At 48.3% G+C, this 25,357-nt stretch overlaps 1 protein-coding gene across 1 annotated transcript in view; it reads right to left on the minus strand.

Moving 5' to 3' along the window:
* Positions 1–19,188: 19,188 nt before the first annotated feature.
* The window catches only part of LOC144945091 (potassium voltage-gated channel subfamily KQT member 4-like), a 63,491-nt gene continuing 57,322 nt past the window's right edge, over positions 19,189–25,357 (minus strand). Inside the window, exons 11-13 of the mRNA XM_078873338.1 lie at positions 21,746–21,877; positions 20,645–20,783; positions 19,189–19,974 (exon numbers count right to left, since the gene is read on the minus strand). Coding sequence (XP_078729464.1) covers positions 19,195–19,974; positions 20,645–20,783; positions 21,746–21,877 — 1,051 coding nt within the window. The 3' untranslated portion in view covers positions 19,189–19,194. The remainder of the gene's footprint in view (positions 19,975–20,644; positions 20,784–21,745; positions 21,878–25,357) is intronic.

Genomic DNA, 25,357 nt, shown 5'->3' on the forward strand with positions numbered 1-25,357 from the left:
CAGGAAGTTACGATTTAAGATTCTCTAAACCATGCGGCAGGGTATCAGCCATTACACAGAGTACAAAATGGCGGCACAAATAGCGTCTCAGTGAAGACAGGTGCAACTGTTCATTGTGGGACTTTAAGAAGCATTGTCTGTAAGTTCGTTTATGTGCTTATAATACTGGCAATGCTGTTATAATGTTAGGATGGCCGTTATAATGCTGTAAATGCCTTTATAATGCTGTTAAATTATGATAAATATGAGGCCTAGTTAACAATGAAGCCTGCCACTTGCCTTATTGTGGTTGTTACTTGTAATTGAATAAGTCGAGTCAGACTTGTACCCATGTAACCTTATTGCGATCTTGAGAGCAAGGATGACGAAATCCACAGTTCAGTGTTATGTGCAGTGCTGTACATTTAGGCTGCAGTATGGTGATTACACGATGTGCCCTTACTTAACACAGTAGCTTATTCTCTTGTGTAGCTATTCAGTACTAATGTAGGTGCCTGGTCCATCCAGGATCCATTGTTGAGTTTCATGTTATCTAAGACAATGTTATGATGCTGTAGTGTTCATTCATTGTATTTATATTTCCAAGTATTAACAGATGCTGTATTCTGTGCTATGTTTTTCAACACGGATGTTCACCCTGGCTCTGGAGGTTTATTGAATGCGAGGTTATCTACTCGGATAGTGGTGCAATGCAGCGCACAGCGAGGCCGAGATACCCAATCAAAACCATTACCTTGCCATACATAGCAGGGGTCACCAAAAAGATTTCCAAAATCATGAGCAAACACAACATCCAGGTTAGATTTAACACAGTACATAAAATCGTGATCTGATCCCATCTGTGAAGGATAGGATCCCCGATATGCAATACCCTGGCATCTACAAACTAAGCTGTGTCTGCAGCAGTAGTTACATTGGGGAAACTAAGCGACATGTCTTGTTTCGTGTTCGTGAGCATAAGCATATTTGAAACAGGGTAGGACCAACACGTCGGCCGTGGCTGATCATTGTTTTAATGCGGTTGGCTCACACAAAATTGATTTCTCTAAGACGAAGGTACTTTGTAAGCCCACTGGCTATCAACAAAGATTTGTTCGTGAAGCCATCCATATATATCCAGGCACAATTTCAACCGAGAGGATGGGTACAAACTCAGCAATAATTGGAAGTACGTCATCAACCAGTTTAAGTCATAACTGGCTGTGATGTTCCCATCCTGCAACCTTCTGATTTTTTTTTATTTTCCCCGTGGCTTTGGCTGTCCGATTTTACATTAACAGGTAAAATTTCTCACACCAACATAGCCACTTTCGCGCGCCGAGCTCGACATGGCGGCGGCTCTACGATCTTACATTAACATGCTAATTTATCACATTAACATGCTAATTCATCACATTAACATGATAATATCTCACATTAACATGATATCTCACATTAACATGCTAATTTCTCACATTAACATCACTAGCCCCGCCCACTTCGTTTATGACCTTTGGGCTACACACATTTTAAACCTTTGAAAACAGCCTGCCTTGAGCAGTTTTTCCCCTCTTTTTTTCCCTCCTGATGACGATCGCTTGTGGTGATCGAAACGTCGTAGTTTTTTTTATTTCATTTGTATTTGAACCTATCTGTGACTTTACCGAAAGACCCAAAGAATACAAATTCTCAGTTTTTATTAAATTTCACACCAACCGCCCCGGGAGGATACGTCTTCCATCCGCGACAGTACCGTGGCATCTCTACAGTGCAACAGTAACGACTCCACATTACCGTTCCAGTTATTCCAATAGGCAGATCTTTTGGCGAGTTCCCAGTCGTTTTCATATTTATGTAATTTATTATTTTTGTATTGCGAAAAGTTTATAGGTGTATATTTTAGGTGGGGAGTGAAGTTAGAATGACTGTCTGAAACACATGCCTATTTTTAAAATTAAATTAATGGGAAAGCCATTCACGACATTTCGTTTTATGGGCGTTTTTTGAAGAACCCATCCAATTTGTAAATCGAGGGATACCTGTACTGTACAAGAAAACTCATTTAATGTCCCTAGAGCTTCCAACCCTGAATGAATTATCAACCCAAAGAGAAGACTTTGAGGTGCATCACCTTTGCCTCTCGAGTGACGTCATGGTTGTCCTGCAATGCCCTTTCAGTTGGCAGCAGTGATTTAAAGAGATAACGATGGCGGGCAGACGTGAAAGTCACTTTAAAGTAGTTTGCTCATTGACAAACACGTGTTGGGCAGCCGTGGTCCCACACCCTGTGTGTTGCTACAAAGTGTAAAACTGTTCAAGTGAATCGGTATTCCAAATCTTCTACTTTACACTTCACTTTACCCAAGAAACCGAAGACATCCACCGAATTGCCTTTTAACTGTCGCAAGAACAAGAATTGGAATAGGTGACAAAGCCTTTGCAGTTGCAGCACCAACCTTTTTGGAACAACCTTCTTCTTGGTTCTTTCGGTAAAGTCACGTAGAAGGGACATAATAAAATGATAAAAATAAAACATAATAAAATACAATGTTTTATTTTTATCATTTTATTATTTCCCTTCTACGTGACTTTACCGAAATAACCAAGAAGATGAATCCCTGCAGTCACGAAAGCTTTAAATCGAAACAACAACCTTGTTTCCTCCCTTAACATCATAAGTCTTCCCTCAAAAAAACATTCCGAAGCAGAAGATTAGTGCTGGATACAGCCACATTTGCCAATGTGATTTGTAACTTTGATAATTCCCCTTGGTATGGTCTGGGACAGTTTTTGCCGGTTTTTTTAGTGACTTTGCCAAGCTTGGGAATTGATGTACTTGTTGTAGCGTGAAAGACGACACGGAGGCAGTCTTCGGTTAAGGGCTTGCGCCGAAGATGTATTAAGGGTGTAGACACTTCCCCAGGGGAAGGATACTGTACTGGGTCCTTCCAGTGACCCCGCTTTCGTCACGGGGTCCCCCCGAGGTACCTATAGGAGACATGACGTCATCTCACCGGAAGGCGCGCATGACGTCACGTCCCATACTACTCTACATTCTTATGCAATTTGCACTTATTTGTTTGTTTTAGGGACCCCACGGTGGCGTGATTGTTATCTTCCTCGCCTGATTTTGCAAGAGGTCGGGGGTTTGAGGCCTGCTGCTGTGTATTTGGAGTTTGCATGTTCTCCCTGTGGTCGCGAGGATTTTTTCTCTCCAGGTTCTGCAGTTTTTCCCCTCCCCCTTTCGAAATATGCGTTGAGATTATTTCGATTATTTTGCTTCTATAAATGATAAGCCACTTCGTTGCGCTATCATTTGTGACCAGGTCGCCTCTGAAAATGAAGCTAATTGCTCAGTGGCCTTCAACTGGTAAAATAAAAAAAATGTTTTGTTGTATTTGTGCTTTGCATTAATTTCTGACACTTTTCACTTCTGTTGTTGTTTTTGTATTGTGACGTTCTGGCCTGCCACGACTGGACATGTGAAAAATATCTTGATAGCTCATCTGATTCCTCCAGTATAAATACATATTCTGATTCACAGTGTCCATTATAAATAATTAAACCACATTAAATGTGGCTGAGCCTGTCTGATTTCAAAAGCTAAGCATGGTCAAGCTTAAATTTCGATTGAAAGCTTTCGTGACTGCAGGGATTCATCTTCTTGGTTCTTTCGGTAAAGTCACGTAGAAGGGAAATAAAATAATAAAAATAAAACATAATCAAATAATTCTCACGACGTTTCAGCCCTTCTACGTGACTTTACCGAAAGAACCAAGAATATGGGCGAGCGTGTTCTCAGGCTGCCTGGGAATGAGGTGTCGTAGGTTTTGGTTGCCAAATGGCCAGAATACAGAAGTACACCAATATATTATTGAATCTATCTGTGCAAAGTTTTGAGTGTTACGCCTCCCTCATGTATAGATTGTTTCCCTATTGGTTTCTTATGCTTCTTACATTCATTCAGCATTCTGCACAATCGACAAGCCATGCGATGAGTCCTCGCTGGCCGTAAACCTCCGCAGGACTTAGTGGACAGGAATCAACAATATGCGACATTGCTTGTATAGAGCCACAGCTACAATTTGGGTTGTCCTGAAGACCCCCAGCGGTGGTGGTCGGCCTAATTGGTGATACTTTAACTACCTCGCCTGGTATGCAAGAGGTCGTGGTTTCAAACCCGTGCATATATTTGGAGGCTGCATGTTCTTCCCGTGGTTGCGTGGATTTTCCCACAGGCCCTCCAGCTTCCCCCTCCACATTTGAAAACATGCGTTTAAGAGTATTTGGCTGCTATAAAAAATCCACATAAGCCACTTCGTTGAGCTATCATTTTTGGCCAGGTCGCTTCTGAAAAAGAGCTGTGTAGCTCCAGTGGGCCTTACCTGGTAAAATAACAAATATTTTAGTTTACATAAAAATGCTCATTCATTGAATTCGCCACACATCCCCAATGCAGGACTCTTCTGGAAAAGTTTTAAAAGTCACTGAGGGCTTGTTAGGTACATAATTCAGCACATATCAAATATTTGTTATGATTGTGGGATTGAGTAACTGATATAGATACACACAAATGTTATGCAGTAAAAAGCTGAAATCTGAAGCAGTTGAGTTAATGCTATGATTGATTTATTGACTTTATTTGTTGCCGCGCTGTTTTATACAAGAATGGCCTGTGGAGGACCTTGGTGGGACAAAGGAAGTTACAGAAAATATTGGAACTCCCCCTCCCCCCCAGAAAAATGTCGATTTAGGGCCACCCGAAATCGAATAAAAAAATTTTCATTTCGTCCAGATATTTTTATCCCGATTGTGCTATCGGTATTTTGCCACGAGCAGTGCAAGCCTTCGTGCTGGAGAAAGGTCAACGAAAACGTGCATCACGAAGCTACCAATGGGACCGCTTCACCCTACATTATAAGATTGAGGTTCGTTACAAGACAGGCAAACCAATATATACATTTATTTTTGCAAACATTGGTGACCATCAACTCACTGCAGCCACCCGGATTGAACCCAATGACACCCAGCAGTGCCAAGCCCAGCGCTCTGACCTCTGAACCACCCGGCCGGCCACATGTGGGCAGCACATCTTTTATAACTTTCATTCATGAACCGAGCCCGATGCGAGTGTGCGCCTGGCAGAGGTCGCAAACGGGTTTTGATTCCTTACCCGTACCCGGCCGCACCAGCGTCGCAAACGGGTACCCGTACCCTACCCGATACCTGGCTACCCGTACCCGGCCGGGTATCGGGTAGGGTACGGGTACCCGATTGCGACCTCTGGGATGAAGCCATGTTGCAGGTGCGGGTGGGTTGATTCTAGGAACTTGAATTGTGAGAAGAGACAAGACGTTTGGAAATGAGTGACAAACGGTTACTCACCAGTGACTCACGGCCTACCCGTACCCGGCCACACCAGGGTCGCAAACGGGTACCCGGCCGGGTACGGGTAGCCAAGTATCGGGTAGGGTACGGGTATCGGGTACCCGATTGCGACCTCTGGCGCCTGGGTGGTCTTGAAGGGTGGCTGATTCCAAATGTGAGATCGCAATATTTTTTGTTAATTTTTGGGAAGAGTGTGATGGTAAAGCCGACAAGAAGCGGGCAAACCTTCCCCCGCCATCCCCGTCTTGAGTCGTATGTGTGAGGATACAAAAAAAGACACGGCCATAGCACAGCTCAGAGCGGTATACATTATAATTAATAGTGTTCACATTTTCAGCACAGAAACAAACATAATCGGTAAATTGTCAATTTAACCCAAGTTGAGCACTTTTGTTCCTTAAGACTTAACAGTAAAGGCAAGATGGCAGTATCGGGGTCAGACGAAGGTCGTAAGATTTGACTCCCAACATTTGCCGAGCGACTTAATTGGCAGAATTGGTTAAACGTGAATTTAAAGGCACGGGCTTTACATATGGATCCGCGTGTACACACACAATGTACATATAAGTACACGTATACACGTACATGCACGCACAGGTATACACGTTCAACAAACTTATAAGTGCAACCCAAGTGGAAATTGCCATCGGGTTTTTAGTTGCAGTTGCCCCACGCAGCTGCAGTGCGCAGCCTTCATCAGGGTTCTTGGGTCCGTACTCTCTGTACAGGCACTACCTATACAGGCATCAGTAGCTCAGCACATTGATCACAACCAGGTCGGGTAGCCTAGCCAGTGCAGCCGTCATCAGTGCACGATTCGTGGGTTCCTATTCTACAGCGCACAGTCACCGCATCCACTGCACGGCCGCGTTCTTCATTGTGTAAAGGAGAGCCGACACAAGATTGCAGGGGGGTTCGTCTTTTAATCCTTTCCTCCCATCCACACCTGTCCCCAGCCGTCCCAATCTCGTTCCCGCCAAAAGCCCCCTCTTCCCGCCCGTTCTCCCCTTATATCTCCTCGATCACCCCTCCCACTAACCCTCCTATTGGTAGGAATCCTTCCCCTGACACCCCTACAATCGCAAGGCCCGCGGGCCTCCGGTGGGCCCTGATGGCCTTTAGTGCGGCCCGTGACATGCAGCCCCCGATAATACACAACAGATGTGAAAACTCCCCTTCTTGCTGTCAAACCCCCAATGGTTTCAAATGTGTGGCGGCCATCCCACTGATGTCTTATCTGGGAAAGTACCCCGCCCCCCCCCACCTTGAAAATTAATGAAGAACACTGCATATACAGGCATCAGCAGCCAATTACATTTATGTCGCATACATGGCTCCGACCTAAAAGAGGCTTCTTGGCTCAATGGGCCTTGCCCCAAAGAAATAGACGAATAGGGGTGTGAGATGCCGTGAAAGTAAACCCCAGAGACAGGAACAGAAGACATTAATTGAGGTAATTCCAGTCGTGAGCGAAGTGGGAGTCTGTAGCGATCTGCTGTTATGGAGTGGTGTAAATATAAAACAAATGACATGGACACAAAACAATATTTGTTTGTTTTGTTGGTACAAATATATTTTCAGGAAAAGAGATTAAATAAATGTTGAACACATTTGTTTAGGCCTTAGGAAAATGAAATTATTTAAAGTAAAAGGGAGAAAATTTAATGGAGGTTTGTTTTTACACAACTGCTGAGCATAGGACCAAAGGCCCAAAATGTCGAACAGCCAGCAACAAACGGCACTATCAGAGTTATAATAGTTAAAGCGTCGATACTTTTCAGGAATTAAGCAATGTTACTCTTCCATAAGAGTTTTTTAGGCTAGATTGTGCAAATATATAAATGTGTCGTTAAAACCCACCACCACCCGACACAGCCAACTAGTAAGGGTTGTCACGTAAACAGAACGTGCCAATTCGTCACTAGTACAGCACACCGGTGTGTTGGAGAGCCAAGCCACAACATTTACAACATTTACATTGTGGCTTGACTCTCCAATACACCGGTGTGCTGTACTAGTGACGAATTGGCCACGTTCTGTTTACGTGACAACCCTTACGAGTTGGCTGTGTCGGGTGGTGGCGGGTTTTAACGACACATATTTACGCGATCTAATCCCAAAAAAGTCTATTATGGATGATATTGGTCGCGAAAGCCTACGTGTTAAATGTTACTCTTATTATAGGAGTTTGGGAAAAAGACACGATGGTGGGCAGGAATTACGGTGGCTCAGTGGGGGGAAGAAACAGAAAGAGACCTGCAGTGTGGGGAATGAGTGGGTGACAGGGTAAGTGGGTGAGTGGGTGAGAGGATGAGTGAGTGTTATGACCTGCAGTGTAGTGGTTGAACAAAGTATGGATGAGATGAAACAGTCTGGTTGACCAAGTCCTCAACATGCCACGAGGGATAAACGAGTGAAGTTCATGGCAACAGACACGATGGTAAGGAGCCATAGAAGAGTGCTAAGGAGGCAAATGGAGTAAAATCGGTGCTCGATGACCAGTCGACCTGCCTAACGTCGTGAACTACGTTAACAGAACTGACCGCCGGTAAGCCTGGAGCGACTCGGTGGATCACAAATCGATCTGAATACATATTCTTAGGTTTTTTCGGTAAAGTCACGTAGGTAAAAAATTAAAATTAATAAAAGTAAAATAAAATAAAAATCACGACGTTTCGGAGGCAACACAAGCTTCCGTCTTCAGGTGGAACCGTCACAGCACGATAGCTGTGACGGTTCCACCTGAGGACGGAGGCTTGTGTTGCCTCTATCAATACAGCTATCGTGCTGTGACGGTTCCACCTGAAGACGGAAGCTTGTGTTGCCTCCGAAACGTGATTTTTATTTTTTATTTTACTTTTATTCATTTTATTTTTTTACCTACGTGACTTTACCGAAAAAACCCAAGAATATGAATCCTTGCAGTCACGAAAGCTTCAAATCTACGATCCGAATGCTTTACGCTGATCGAAACCCAGCGAAACGCCACGGTGGACATCAGATGCGTGAGCGCTGATTGAAGCCTCTGCTGATGAAGGCTGCACTGGCCGCTGCTGCGAAGCCACCACATCTGAACGCTGTGACGACTCAAGCCTGAGGCTGCCAATTTACACCTCAGTTATGCGAGGGAGATTCTCAAACACGTGTTTGTGGCCACGGCTAAAACCTTCAACCACACACACACACACGTGGGGTGTCCATAAAGGCGCAGGCCTGCAATTGCTTGCTCATGCCATTGCTGGTGGAAGGAGCCTCCAACAGAGGGGGTGTTTGGCAGAGGTGGGACAAAGTCATTGTTATGCAAGTCCAAGTCGAGTCGCAAGTCATCAAATTCATGACTCGAGTCTGACTCGAGTCCAAGTCACATGACTCGAGTCCACATCTCATAGGTGGGACAAAGTCATTGTTATGCAAGTCCAAGTCGAGTCGCAAGTCATCAAATTCATGACTCGAGTCTGACTCGAGTCCAAGTCACATGACTCGAGTCCACACCTCTGGTGTTTGGTCTACTCTTCCACGTTGCCCAGATATGTTGGAAGAGGTGCACGTACCCACACTTTACCCCACCACAAGCTACCGGCCGATCGATTCTAGTGCCGCCATTTATATATTGCAAGGGAAGACAGGGGTGGGAGGGATTTAAGAAACCTGCACCGTTGTTTCAACTTCCGTGGCAGGAGATAGGATTGAACCGGCGACCTCTGGACGGGAAGTGCAGTGGATGAATCGTCGAAGGGCCAGAACAGAGATTGGTACCATCTCAGGAAGAAATACTCGAGCCGTCCCGATTGATTTCTATGGCCAATGAGTGAATTACGTCATGACCCACTGTACTTATGCAATTTGAACTTATATATTTTATAGATTTAACGTATTTTTTTAGTAATTTGGTTATATTTCCTATACTTTGCGCTGAAATCGTTTTTTGTATTGTTGTTGTAACTTTCTGACTCGCCCCGACTGGACACGTGAAAGAGCTGAATAGGTAATCGGATTCCTCCACTATAAATTCATATTGTGATTCTAATTTTAAATGGTTATTATCGTCATTGATCACAAATAAATTGGAACCTCGGGTGGTGCCAACACGCCAAATATCTGGGCTCATGGGACTAGATGCAGCACACCAAGGCAGCTCCGTAAATATTGTTCATCCATTATGGATGACCGATATATAATTAGACAGCTGTTTGCACTGTGCGGCTGAAATAACGGGAGCACATTCACGGTATAATTGGTTAAATTTAACCGAAAAGCGCGTTAATGTTAGTCCGTGGATTCATCTGGCAACCGTAATAATAAAATATAAATATATATCATGTGTCAAGAAAAACAGAAACCAGTCGTCACATGCCGTGCTTATTCAAAATGACATACTCTTAAAAAAATTGATGTTATAAAATCCTCCACTATGTCATCGTGAAAGGGGTTAGAGCATCACATACCCACACCTCCCGAGTGTTGCTTTTGAATCGACCTGTCTCGAACTCGTCAAATAATAAATTGTTTCTTGAATAATGAATGCAAAACACCTTATGCACACCCTGTACGTACCCGTGCGCAAAGACAAAGATCACCCGTGTAGGCTTTACAAGACTGTTGGGGCAAGTGCTGTTTGAGAGCACACGTGGCGTCTGGCTGGGGGTGGGTGGCCAGCACCACCACGTCCGGCCGCCTCGTTCCCCCCGTGCTGATGTTTAAGGGGCCGTCCATAAATGACGTCACGCGATTTTGGACGATTTTTTACCCCCCCCCCTCGTCACACGGCGTCACAAAAAGTCAGACCCCCCCCCCCTCAAATGTGACGTCATAAAGCTCTGCCCCCCCTTCCCAAGAAAAAAAAAATCTTGAAATCGCTTTAAACTATTGTCATTGTAGTGTGTATTTAATGTGGCGCTGTACTCTGATGTTATAGGAGTGTTGTTATAACAATTAGTATTGTTATCACAATTCTATATTTGTTTAAAGTTGCGCATTTTGATGTGATGTCACATTACCCCCCCCCCCTCGTCACACATCGTCACAAATGTCTGGGGGGCCGTCCATAAATGACGTCACGCACCTAGGGGGGGGCGGTCAGACAATTGTGACGATGTGTGACGATTGAGGGGGTGAGAAATGTGACGTCACATCAAAATGCGCAACTTTAAATAAATCTAAACACGTTCTACTTAATTAAATATACTTTTTAATAAGTGTTTTCTCCTACAACAGTGGAGTGCAGCGCCACATTAAATACGCACTACAATGACAATAGTTTTAAGCGATTTGAAGGATGTTTGATATTTTTTTTTGGGGGGGGGGGGGGCAGAGCTGTGACGTTATATGGGAGGGGGGGGGTCTGACTTTTTGTGACGAATGGGGGGGGGGTTCAAGAATCGTCCAAAATCGCGTTACGTCATTTATGGACGGCCCCCGACCCCCCCCCCCCAGGTGCGTGACGTAATTTACGGACGGCCCCTAAACACCACGCCAGGTGCTACTTCATTCAATGCACAATCGACGACTTGTAGGGGATTCCGGGTCGCCGGGTTGGGAGCGCAGTGCGATCACCAACGACGCCCGCGGATTCTCCGCACCCGGCACACAAACTTGCTCACGTGGGATGACGCACATTCTCATTCACGCACACACACAGTCACACAATGCCATACGTACACAGATTTACACCTATACCCAGACATACTGCAGAGGTAACGCTACACTGATGCATCAATTCATTCGATTGTCTAAGCTCACGATGCATGCATTGAATGGCTTAATAATCAGATGGAGGCGTTTTTAGATCCGTATTTGTTGTAGGCAGTCTGTCGACGTTGTGAAAGCTGCGAGTGGAACGCGTTTCTTGACTCGAGCGAGGTTATTATGAGAGCTTGGGGGGCAGTGCCAGGAAACACGAGAAGTGCGGCGTGTTGCAGGGTGGTGAGTGGGTGTGTTGATGTGATCTGTAGTGTGGTGAGTGGGTGGGTGTGTTGTTGTGACCTGCAGTGTGGTGAGTGGGTAAGTGTGTTGTTGTGACCTGCAGTGTGGTGAGTGGGTGAGTGTGTTGTTGTGACCTGCAGTGTGGTGAGTGAGTGGGTGAGTGTGTTGTTGTGACCTGCAGTGTGGTGAGTGGGTGAGTGTGTTGTTGTGACCTGCAGTGTGGTGAGTGAGTGGGTGAGTGTGTTGTTGTGACCTGCAGGGTGGTGAGTGGCTGGGTGAGTGTGTTGTTGTGACCTGCAGTGTGGTGAGTGGGTGAGTGTGTTGTTGTGACCTGCAGTGTGGTGAGTGAGTGGGTGAGTGTGTTGTTGTGACCTGCAGGGTGGTGAGTGGCTGGGTGAGTGTGTTGTTGTGACCTGCAGTGTGGTGAGTGGGTGAGTATGTTGTTGTGACCTGCAGTGTGGTGAGTGGGTTGGTGAGTGTGTTGTTGTGACTTGCAGTGTGGTGAGTGGGTGGGTGAGTGTGTTGTTGTGACCTGCAGTGTGGTGAATGAGTGGGTGAGTGTGTTGTTGTGACCTGCAGTGTGGTGAGTGGGTGGGTGAGTGTGTTGTTGTGACCTGTAGTGTGGTGAGTGGGTGGGTGAGTGTGTTGTTGTGACCTGCGGTGTGGTGAGTGGGTGGGTGAGTGTGTTGTTGTGACCTGCGGTGTGGTGAGTGGGTGGGTGAGTGTGTTGTTGTGACCTGCAGTGTGGTGAGTGGGTGGGTGAGTGTGTTGTTGTGACCTGCAGTGTGGTGAGTGGGTTGGTGAGTGTGTTGTTGTGACCTGTAGTGTGGTGAGTGGGTGGGTGAGTGTGTTGTTGTGACCTGCAGTGTGGTGAGTGGGTGGGTGAGTGTGTTGTTGTGACCTGTAGTGTGGTGAGTGGGTGGGTGAGTGTGTTGTTGTGACCTGCAGTGTGGTGAGTGAGTGGGTGAGTGTGTTGTTGTGACCTGTAGTGTGGTGAGTGAGTGGGTGAGTGTGTTGTTGTGACCTGTAGTGTGGTGAGTGGGTGGGTGAGTGTGTTGTTGTGACCTGTAGTGTGGTGAGTGGGTGGGTGAGTGTGTTGTTGTGACCTGCAGTGTGGTGAGTGAGTGGGTGAGTGTGTTGTTGTGACCTGCAGTGTGGTGAGTGGGTGAGTGTGTTGTTGTGATCTGCAGTGTGGTGAGTGGGTGGGTGAGTGTGTTGTTGTGACCTGCAGGGTGGTGAGTGGGTGGGTGAGTGTGTTGTTGAGATCTGCAGGGTGGTGAGTGGGTGGGTGAGTGTGTTGTTGTGACTTGCAGTGTGGTGAGTGGGTGAGTGTGTTGTTGTGACCTGCAGTGTGGTGAGTGGGTGAGTGTGTTGTTGTGACCTGCAGGGTGGTGAGTGGGTGGGTGAGTGTGTTGTTGTGACGCTCCGGATGACACATGATCGGTATTGTCCATCGCTCGAGTGCTCAACATGAGTGGAGGTCATCAAACAAGTCAAAGTTTATTTTGTTGAACCAGATGATAACTCCTTTGCTGAAGTTCACGGTAGTAGCGATAATCGAGTGATAAGTAGGCGACTGTGGAGTGGATCAGTGCATCAATCAACCCGACTGGCTTACGCTGTTTACTATGCTAACAGTGTCATTAATCATCACCCTGAATCGCGACAATTAATCAAATTGCCAGCGAATTAATCGTTACAGCCCTAATACATACGCATGTACACAGAGTATACACAAACTCAACTGCACACACACACACAGTACAGAACTTTACAAGTGCGTGTGTCCATGAAACTTCGCGCAGTGCTGATGCTCTGTAAAGATGGAATATTCGGCCATCGATTGCCCAGTGGTTCCAACTACATCCCAGCGTTGGCTTAACATTCGCAAGTTGACCGTGGGTGGCGGCGTTATATACACACTGTACATATATACATGCACGTGAATACACATGAAGTCGTGTATTTACATGATATTCTACACAAATAAATACTCAAACATATGGTTACATATATACATGCAAGTACACATACATGGCCATGCACACACAAGCATACGTACGCAAGCATATGTACACACACACAAAGACACAAATATATCAAAACACACACGCATACAAGCCATTGACTACGAAGTGACGGTGGTGTCACCACGGCGCTTGTGCCAGGCTAGGTGCAGTGTCGGAGGCTTGCCGACAGGTCATTCGACAGACCCAGGTGCCATGGGTTGATCGACTGAGATGACTGCCAGATGATGAACCACCCGTGCTCCACAGTGCCAATTTGATGCGTTTTATCCACCCGGCGCTCCGCTCGTTGTTGTGAGCCTCGCTGCTCTGCCCAGTAGCAGCAGCGTCCTTCACGAGCCTCCTCCGCAGAGGTCAATCTGGGCACCAATCATCGGCACATACACGCACACACACACACACATGCATGCGCACACATACAACACGACAAGACACAGTTCCCTCCTATAGCCTGCGCAGGTTGTTGACGCAAGTGCTGTTAGCGAGCACCACGCGTGGCCGTCTTTGTCTCCCCAGCGGTAAGAACGCCGCAGCAGCCACTCAAGTCGACCTAGGGGAGGCCCTGAACCAGTGGGGATAATCGCCACTGACATTGGCCATGAGCCTGGAATCGAACTCGGTTCGCCGCGGGCACGAACCACCGATCCAACCGCTCCCAACAAAACAATCCAGCAGACGTGACACTCACTCCACCGCACGTGGACACACACATCACACGCACACGTGCACACCACACACACACGTGGACACCACACACACACACACACCACACACACACCACACACACACACGTGCACACACACACACACGTGCACACCACACACACACCACACACACACGTGCACACCACACACACCCCACACATACCACACACACACACGTGCACACCACACACACACCACACACACGTGCACACCACACACACACCACACACACACCACACACACACACACGTGCACACACGTGCACACCACACACACACCACACACACACGTGCACACCACACACACACCACACATACCACACACACACGTGCACACCACACACACACCACACACACACGTGCACACCACACACACACCACACACACACCACACACACACACGTGCACACACACACACGTGCACACCACACACACACCACACACACACCACACACACACGTGCACACCACACACACACCACACACACACGTGCAAACTGCGTGACAATAAATAATGTGCGTGAATAACTTAAGACACACCGCTCCACGGCACGCAAGGTCACCACCGTCCGGCTGGCTACACCGCTATCATCATCATCCTGTTAGGAAGATCAGCAGCAGAGGACAGTTACGTTGACTTATTATATACAAGATACGCACAACCCCAACCCCTAACCACGTGCAATACGCAGTCGTGCGCCTGTGTGGATTAAAACGAACGATGAAATTCTGCGTCTTCATCTCGAGGAGAGGGGGGGGGGGGCAACTATTTTCCTTCATCCGGCAAACGAACAAAATAAAGCGCAACTCAAACGAACGGAACGAACGACACGACGTGGAGCCTGAAGGATCACCGGCACAGACGTGCGAACAGCCGCTACGAGGAGGAACGCTCGCCGGATGGATCCGCAGCACCGCGTGCGCCGTTCGGCCGTCACACCGCATCCTCGTTCGTGCCGTCCAAATGTCGGGCAACAATAATAGCGACGACGTTAACGAACTTTGAACGCTGTACCGCCATCGCACGCTGTTCGCTCGCTCCCGCAGGGAGAGAAAGACAGGGGATGACTCACGGGGTGCGGGGAGGAGGAACCACAGACAAGCGGGAAGGCAACAGCAGCAGTCATGAGGTTAGCCGACACTGCCAACAATTGCCCAAGCTCTGTTATCCTCTATACATCAACGTGTGATAGACCAATTAATGAGTGTTTACAGGCGAGTGACGAGTAGGGCTCAGGGTTATGATGTTCACTGTTGTCTAATCACTGTCACCACGTGAAACATAAAAGGCGGTTTCATAAAAATAAAAAGTGCTTGGCCCAACCACGGCCGGCAGAGGCGGCGTCTGGCAACACGGCAAAAGGCGGCGGCTGTTCATTTGGCGGTGAGCCCCACTTGTCTGGCACACCGAGGGAAACCGCCTCACCGCGGACACGTGAATTAAACCCACGGGTGCAACTCGTTTCTTTGTTCTCGGGTGATAAGGATGGCAACTTTACTTTGTTGTGCAGCGATTCATCGATATATATTTCTCCTTGCGGTGCATGCATCGAGCCATGCGCGAAAGAATCGACTAGTTCTACGATTCATGCAATTATCGTATTCGCCTGCAAATATACTAATTATATTTAGGCTAACGAAACTAATTTCAGAGGACAAACGGATTTAGGTGGAACAAATGAGATGACACAAACGACACCCGTGCATTACAAAGCTGATCGGTCGATCCTGATGTCGCATTATCGCGATGATTTGTGAAGTCAAGTCAAGGCGGGGAAACGCCGATATGTCTACAGAATTCCACACTGTCGCGGTTCAAGTTGGCCACCGTGCCTGCATACTTCCGGACCCCCAGAATTCCCTTGGGAATGAGATGACGAATCTAAGCGGGCCGTCACCGGGTTAAAGATGACTGCGAGGTCACCGAAACAATTCATTTTGGGCGAGTTGACCTGCCAGTAAAGGTCAATGGGGGTGACCTCGGAGAGGACAGGAGGGGGGGGTCCAACCTGCACAGCGCTTGCATGCACTCAGATACCCATGCACGCCGGGCGAGATGGCGATTGTTAAACAAATAAAGTAGTGGTTGCGTTGCTGCTGTCTAGTGATTCGAGTGGAACGAGAAGCCTTAACAAGGCATGAGTGACGTCGGTCACTCACATGGTGTGAGTTACTCATGCCCCCGGAAATGGCACGGTGGGGGGGGGGGGCTCTCGCTAACCTTTCGATGTATTTTGAGTCTCATCTGAAAAGGCATCGTCATAAATGATAAGTACGGTAATAATGATCGCAATTGTAACTAATTTAGCCCCCCTTCAATGTCGATGATGTCCCATCCAATTTGATGCGTTTTATCCACCAAGCTGTCCTCACTGTGATGGTGAGTACAGCTTGGTGTACTCACCATCACGGGGTCGCCGGGATAACCGGGTTCTTTGTGTTGGGCACGTACCACTGTGCCCCCCGACCTTGCCTCCTAACTCGTTGCCGAGTCGAATTCCGGTGACCCCCTGTGCTTGTGCTGACCATGCAGCTTACCAGCTTTGCAAGAGCAGTCGTGGAGTTTGTAATGAAAATTCTGCAGTTTTGTTAAAATGTCTTGGAGCTAGGAGCTAAAGAAGGTGACACTTTTGAATTCTAATTTTGGGCCACTCAGGAAAGCAGATTGTTTTGTTGTTGTATAATATAACATCCCTTGAAAGCTCAAGTCTTTTATCAATTCAAATACATCTATTGCTTGTAATGTCACGTGTATTTTTTGAGAACATAAACCATTACCCATACGTTATGTCTGTTAATTTGCAATATCATTCCACGGTTATAAGCCGACATGTGTTACTTTGACCCACTCTGGCCTTGCCATTACAGTGGCACAGTTTCAAGTGTCTAGACCTCACTGAAGACGTTTAATAAAGTTGAAACCAGTGCAGAGTTGCCTCAGTTCACCTAAATCCCCCTGGTAACACTGATCTGGAAGGAGGCCCATTTGGCCAATACATGACGTACGTCTACAACATTTCACTTTCAGCGATGAAACAAACCCCACTTTTGGCTTTTGAAACGTTTTAAGCGCACGATGAATATGCCCCGTACAGCGATACGCGCGTGTGACAGACAGCCACGCACTGGAATGAAAAGAACAAAAAATTGTCCAACGTGAGGGTCCGACTAGTTACGCACCGAGACGTAACGGTGTGCGCATTAGGGTTGCAAATACTTACGGACAAAAGTCCGCATCTTTTTTTTTTACTCCAATTCTAGTTTGGTTGATTTTTCCCCCCAACTTTTTTTTTCTTCTTCCTCTCATTCCAGCACTGTACTGCCTCATTAAACACGTGATTATCTGCATGAGGTCAGCGAGTTACAGTACATTCATACCGACAGCGCGTGGTTTAAAACCGCGTGCACTTTGGGAAAACCGCCGGTTCAACGCCGCGGTGGCTGTGACGGCAGCGGCGGCGGCGGCGGTGACGACGCTCGTTCACCACGGTTTTTTTCCCATCGCCGGCCAACGCCGCTGCGTCTGCATCGATGAACCGTGCTTGCAGACCCACGCCACCAGTCCGCGAAACCCTCGCCGGCTTAAATACAAGTTGATACGTCGCGCGTTATTAAATACTTGTCGTTGCTCTGATGTGATGCCATTGTCAGTTCATTCATTCTTTCATAGTCCTTCCTTTGGGTTGCCACTTTGCCACCGTGACGGTTCATGTCCTCTTTGATCATTGATTCATATTTCCGCTGCCTGTTGTTGTTGTTGTTGATAAGTCATTAATGCTGACTGGGTAGTGTTCCATGAGCACACATTTATTTATGGACGTTGGATTGGTAGATCACACAAGATTGGGAGTTGCAACCTCCGTAGTCTATTTGGAAGAGGACTAGGATCATGATTGCAAGGTTCGAATCCCAGCCAAAGCCACCTTAGCCCTTAATCACCATCACCACCATCATCACCATTATCACCACCACCATCATTATTTTTCTGCGGTGAGCACCATCTGAGGAGGCCTCAACACTTGGTGCAGAGATGTCATCAGTGGTCGCTGTATTACGGACAGACCTGGCCCTGCCACAGGACCGTAACACTTCTGCCTTTTTGCCGACAGTCAACAGCGTCGTGCTGCGTTCAATATTAAACGGGCTGAAAGCGGAGACTCGGGCCAGCCGCCAGGGTGGTGCAAGCGACGAGTGCGTTCGCCCTGCATTTGGAACGTTACCAGTTCAAATCCCATCCGGGGTTCAACTCAGCCCATCGTTTCCCTTGGGGCGGTCAAAAGTACAGGTACCATTTTGTTGGAAATCAAAAGCATTTGTCCTCTGAAGAGACTCAATCAACTCGGGATTCACACCACTGGTTCAAGGGCGAGATCATATCCCTGGGACCGCAGTGTTAAGACGTAAAACTGTAGTGGCCTCAACTGCCACTCGCCGAGCCAGCAACAGCCCAGCCACGTTGCCCGTGTGAACGTGTAATGGATAATGTTGCTAAACTGAAAAGTTGCAAGATAATCAATTTTATTGTTGTTCATGTTTTTCTGTAACCGCTGCACTCTCTTTCTTACCCCAGCAGGCAACGCTTGTCACTGAGACAGGTTTATCTCAATGGGTTCGAACATGTGTAGGTATACATTGCCCTTTGTGCCCAACCATGCCAGATGGAGGCATGCGAGATACCCTGGTGCCCGCACAAGTCTGGGTCCATTTGGGTGAAGCAGCATCAGATCCAGTGTTCCCAAGCTCACCACAGTCCACCTTCCCATATCTACCAATGGTCTCCGTTTAAATTAAGCTGCGACATGCCGCAAGTGCCTGACGATTTATAAACATATTCCACGTGACATGGCGAGTGCCGATTCCAATTAATAAACACATCTTTTACGCGTCACCACGCGCGTCCTGTCACGTGGGATTTGTTTAGCAATCATCGGGTGATGCGCGCGGGGGAGCGAGGAAGTGTTCAAACGTGGAGAAGTGGCGCCGCAGTGGGTTGCGAGGACTTGGATGGGTGGAGTTCGGGAATCTCACGCGAGACCGGAGCTCTGGTCGGCGTTTCCACAACCCCGCCAGCAGAGGGCCCACCTTCAGGGCAGAAGCTGCCCGCAACCCGCGCTGCGATTCACCCTCCACCTCACCCTGCTGCCACCGTTAACCTTTACCCCCGGGAGAGGCCGTGTCACGCGAGCCCCGAGCGCCTCTCGGCCGCCGCCGCCGCCGCCACCGCGTCGTCGGCGTCGCATTCGCTGGCCGCGTCCGCGTGCTGCGCGTCCTCGTCGCTGATGAAGAGCACCACGTCCTGCCAACTGAGCGACGCGTCGTCGCTGCCCAGGCTCTCCTGCGCCGCCAGACGCGCCCAGCCCTCGCCCGCCGCCGCCGCCGGCGAGACGGCCGACGCCGGCGCCGCCGTCGACGGAACCCCGACGCCGTTCTCCCGCTCTAGGCAGTCGAGGCTGTGCGCCCGGCCCCGCCGGCCCTCGGCCGTCGACCTGCGGCCCCCGGCGCGGCCGCACGGCGAGGCCCCGGCCGCGAAAGACGAGTACGGCGGCGGCAGCGGCGGCGGCGGGTCGACGCGCGACGACGGCTCGCTCGCCGGGTGCGCCCGCCTGGCGCCGAACCGCGACCGCTGCTTGCCGTGGGGCGGCGGTGAAGGCGGCGGCAGCGGCGGCGGCGGAGGCTCCCCGCGGTCGGCGAGACGCACGAACGTCGACGCGGGTTTGGGCGCCGAGAAGTAACCGTGGTCGTTGTCGGCGGCGGCGGCGATGGTCGGAGCCGCGATCGGAGCGGTCGTTCCGAGGTCGTAGGCCAGCGCCCGCGGCTCGGTCGGCGCCCGGGCGGGAGGGGGCGGCGGGGGAGGAGGGGGCCACGGCAGCGCCTGGGGGTCGTCGGCCGGAGGCACGGCAAGGATGCGGCGGTGGAGGTCGACCAGAATGTCCAGCTTCTGCTCGATCGCCTGGACCTGTGGCGTGGCGAGGATGGGAGACGCCGTGACCAGGAAAACCGACGTGCAAGTGAAAAGTCAAACGTGTCTGCGGGGATGGGGAATGGAACTAAGCAGCTGGTCAGATAGGCACCGCACTAGCGAACTAAGCACTATCCCTACCCGAGACCACAAGAGCAAATCAAATGTGAGCTGAATTGATCAAACGTCTGCACATGCACGTATGCAGATAAGAAGTTGAAGATGAAGGCGCACCCCTGCAGTTGCTCAAGCCACTGCTGTAGGAAGGGCCTCCTTTAGTGGGAACTCAAGAGATAATTAGATTTACTCTCCCACTCTGGCCAGATGTACCCACACTTTACCTCACCACGCACGAATTCCCATTCGACTGTGCTGCACTTCATATCACTGCTAGGTTTAATAACAACACTGTATATTATTGAATCTGTAGATTCAACACAACACGATGCATATTATCCAGAATGTTCTTAAAAATCCCTTTTAAAAAAATGTTCTTCAAAAACCCAACGCGAGCGGCAAACGAATTCGCCGCGGCGGCATTTGCTCCACCCGAGAGGAATGGCGGATAAATAGGGGGCGGCGCGTCTGCGGCAACTGCGCGCACACGCCGCCGATTGTGGCGGCGGCTGCGATGCGTCGGGGCGGGGGTGGGGGGGGGTACACGCACGTGCTTCTCGACGCGCGCCACGCGGCCCAGCAGGCTGAGCTCGTCACACGGCGCATCCGCCTCGGGGCCCGCCCCGCGGTCGCGGCCCCTCCGCTCCACAGGCCCCGAGTGGGTCCTCACGCCCAGGATCTGGTCGACCCTGCACGCGCGGACGCGCTCGTTCGAATCGTCGTCTGGAACGCTCTTCCTTCCGATATTAGGAAGCTACTGGAGCTATGCACCCTTATATCATCTAGGTTGAAAACAAATTTCTTTAGAAATGCTTTTTCGTGTTTGCTTTGTTGTCCTTCCATCGCACCTCCGAATAGCCACGGTTGGCTATGTACGGTGCGAAAGAAGTTCAACATACATACAGACGTCACTTCTCCTCCTCATTCAATCCCACAGACACAAGGCTCTGTTTAAGCTCGAACCGGCCGTGAAGGTCAGGTGGCTCAGAAGAGGTCAAGTGCGGTGAGTTTGGTTCTGTTTGTTCAAATTGTGTTATGCGTTACATTCCAGTTGTGAGAATTAAAATACCGATTTGACTGTTACAACCGCATATGGCAGAGCGAGTGGTAGGTGCTGCCCTGGACTGTCTGTGGATCAGATGTCACTTGAAGTAAGAAGGGATCTCAGAAGTAGCTCTGTTATATCCACTTCCATGAGACGTTCGTGAACGTGAACGGTTGCACAGCTCTGCGAGATATTTTTATGGAGACTGTCGTTGTGGCGGTTGTTGTGGTTGTTCTAGTTGTGGTTGTTTTAGTTGTTCTGGATGTTGTAGTTGTAGTGGTTGTTGTGGTGGATGTGGTTCTTGATGTGGTGGTTGTGGTTATTAAAGTTGTTGTGGTTGTTGTAGTTGTTATTGTGGTTAGTAAAATTTTGATTTAGAGCTTTCGTGACTGTAGGGATTAATATTCTTGGTTCTTTCGGTAAAGTCACGTAGAAGGGAAATAATAAAATAAAAATAGAATATATAAAAATATATATATATAAACATATTATATTTTTATGTGACTTTACCGAAATAACCAAGAATATTGTGGTTAGTTGTTGTTGAGGTGGTTGTGGTGGTAGTGGTGGTGGTGGTTCTTGTAGTTGTTACGGTGGTGGTCCCACCGGGCCTGCAGGCTCTTGACTCTGCCCAGCATGTCGAGGTGCCCTGCTGAGTACTGCTCGATGACGTCCTTCACGTCGTACGGCCTCAGCGTCTCCTTGAACTTCTTCTTCGCGACAAGGAACTTCATCACCCTGAGCGGCAGCAGCAACAACAACAATCACTTCAGCGCACCGGTTTGTTGGGAGAGCAAGCCAATGGTAAATGTTGTGAGTTTTCTCTCCAACACACAACCAGTGTGCTCAAGTAGTAACTAATTGCCACGTTTGGTTCACGTGACAGACCTGACTAATTGGCTTTGGTCGGGTGGAGGTTAGGTTTATTAGACATTTATGCAATCTAACTAAAACATTTTGTAATTAATTGTATTACTGTACCCGCAGGGAGGAAAGCCGGCACACAAGCTCGGAGTGCGAAAGTCTCGGGAGAGATGGGAAACGATTCACGAGTGACAATCTCGGTGACGGTGCTGCCGTGACAAGTGCGAGATTATAATACGGAGGGCTTGCTTGGGTTAGATCGCGTAAATATATACGCGTCATTAAACAGGCTACTACTGGCCAAGACTAATTAAGAGAATCTATCGAAATTGAGAAAACTCAAAATAATTGTAACCGTTCGGACAGCTACCGACTTAGTGCTGCTTGGAGGGGAATCATCAAATAAAGCATTGTTTAAATGCATGCCTATACTGGCCAGCATACTTCAATAGGGATTACCGTTGTTACGGCCATTTTAGTACACAAAATGTACAGGAAGTACAAGATCAATGTGCTTGCATAATGCGCATGCATAATCTACATTGATTAATCACATCTACGCCTCTATAAAAGTAACTAAACAGGTGGACTTCTTCACAAATCTGGCTGTCGCCTGATGAAGCTGATTGTAATTACTGGCAAAACGTCGTACTCAGATTGTAAATGTTGTGGCTTGGCTCTCCAACACACCGGTGTGCTGTACTAGTGACGAATTGGCACGTTCTGTTTACGTGACAACCCGAATTGGCTGTCGGGTGGTGGCGGGTTTAACGACACATTTATATATTTACACAATCTAACCCATAAAAAACTGGAGGGCTTGCTGTTAATAAAACATAATAAAGTAATTCTCACGACGTTTCGGCCACAACGCAAGCAGCCGAGATTGTCACTCGCTTGCGTTGTGGCCGAAACGTCGTGAGAATTATGTTATTATGTTTTATTTGTATTATTTTATTACTTCCCTTCTACGTGACTTTACCGAAAGAACCAAGAAGCTCTGAGGGTGTCGAGCTTGCCGGCAGGGGCTGGTATCATCGGCATATCTCCCAACGGGAGTCAGGACTGGTTCTGCCGTCACTTGCAATTGATAGAAATGTGTCCCATCCACATCGCGTTTTGTCAAGTTGACGATGATTGATGAAGGTCTCATTGGCAAAAACCTGCGCCTACACCGCAACTCTGCATTTTGCTTCAGATTCAGAATACCGCTCTGCAAACAGGGTCCTTGAATGCCGGTTTTTAGCGTGACGCCAGATCCGCGCAGGTGCCAAACAGTCTCCGCGTTGTCTTTTGAGATTCGTGTGAAGAAGATGTTCACGAAGGGTATATCACGAAGTAGGCAAACATGGATCGCAAAGAACGAGGGAGGAAACAGCCATGAACAAGAAACCGACGGCCGTCAAATACAGGGAGGCCACTGCCAGAATTGAGTAAAATTTTCCTTCCGAAGAAGACAATGCCGGTGATGCGGAACAGCAACCGCTACGTACGATACACTGACAAAGGATACACCCAGAGGTAACAGAAAGACAGAGCAACTGAGGTCGATCTCAGTGGAGACGACACTCGAGCACCGTAGAGTTTGTTTGGGGTTGCAGAGGTTTGTGGTTCGAATTTGGCAGGTTGCCCTGGTTAATACCGCAGGGTGTGTTAAAACATAAAACACGCGCCTGGTCTGCATCACAGTGGACATCCAGGATCCAGTGACATCATTTGAAAAGAGTGGGGCGTTGCTTGCCGGCGTTAAGACCTTAAACTTGCCAAATTTCAAAAGATTGCATTGCAAATGACTCGTTTGAGATTAAACATTGCCAGCATTGCACCCAATCGCCAAACTCACAGCAGCCAGTGGCAGTGAAACACCGAGACTACGTTACGGCCTTGCGCTCTATACACGGCTAAAATACGAAACCTACTAAAGTAGTTGACTTATGATGTTAAGGGAGGAAAACAAGGTTGTCGTTTCGATTTAAAGCATTCGTGACTGCAGGGATTCATCTTCTTGGTTATTTCGGTAAAGTCACGTAGAAGGGAAGTAATAAAATAATAAAAACAAAACCAAAAAAACTAAACAAAAAACATAATCATTTTCTTAATTATGTTTTATTTTTATTTTTTTATTATTTCCCTTCTACGTGACTTTACCGAAAGAACCAAGAAGAAGAAAAGTAGTTTTTATTAGGTAATGAAGGCAGATCTAATTGACCACAAGCTGAATGTTTATTTGGTTGGATGAAACAACCGAGTGGCTGCCTAAGGCAAGTATGTATGTATGTTGAACTTTTGCACTGTACGTAGGCCAACCTTGCTAATCGGAGGTGCTAGGGAAGGACAACAAACTAAACACAAAAAGCAGCTCTGAAGAAATGAGTTTTCAATCTCGATTTAAAAGTTCACAGCTTCATTGGCTTCCGAATATCGGAAGAGCGTTCCAGACGGCCACAGAAGCGCTTCCGAAAGCGCGCGATACGGAGACAGTCTTTTTTCGATGGCCAGCCAAAATCCGTTGCGAGGATGACCGGAGTGGCGTGACGGGTTACACTCCTCGACGAGAGCGAGAGGAGTTTGTCTTCGAAATGGAGCTTCAGCAAGGAGCCAATCAAGGCCACACTTCGGTGCTATCTGACATTCGGCACCGTCACTGCAACCTCGCAAAGGGAACCGATGCCACAGTTCCGCACTTCCTACAAGAGTCGTACATTCCTCCCCTCAAGGAAAGAACTCCAAGCTCGAAGCGGCGATGAATTTCCGTTTCATTTTTACCGCCCGATTGGTTTGCCGCCGAGAAAACAAACTCGCAGCGGCGCGGCCAAGAGTAAATATAAACCCGTCTCGCACACGACGGATCCTTGCCAAGATGCCGAGACGGCCAGGGAGACGTGCTCGTGTCCGTGGTACACGCCGTGTTGAACATCGTGAGAGGCGGCGTCGCACCTCACCCACAACGGATTCAATGTCGGTGAGGACGATGCGCGTGGTTGCATTCCCAATCGCAATCTCACAATCTTAACTAAACTAAACTATTTTTATTTTACCAGGTAATGCCCACTGAGCTAGAAAGAGCTCTTATTCAGAAGCGACGTGGCTGTTACAAGTGATAGGGAAAAATCCATCCGACCACGGGGGGAGAGACACGCAAACTCCAAATATACAGGTGTCAGAATTGAACCCACGACCTCCTGCATACCGGGCGAGGGAGTTAACATCTCGCCACCGCGGCGCCCCAGACGGCCTGCACAATGTTCGTTCCTCCACCGACTGTGCGAAGGGAAACCTCTTCCTGAAGGGTTTGGTGGTACATGTTGTTTATGTCGTTTATTGTGAAATTTCGGTCACAGTTCCTATGATCAC

Source organism: Lampetra fluviatilis, chromosome 2 (genome assembly GCF_964198595.1).
Source record: "Lampetra fluviatilis chromosome 2, kcLamFluv1.1, whole genome shotgun sequence".
NCBI lineage: Eukaryota > Metazoa > Chordata > Hyperoartia > Petromyzontiformes > Petromyzontidae > Lampetra > Lampetra fluviatilis.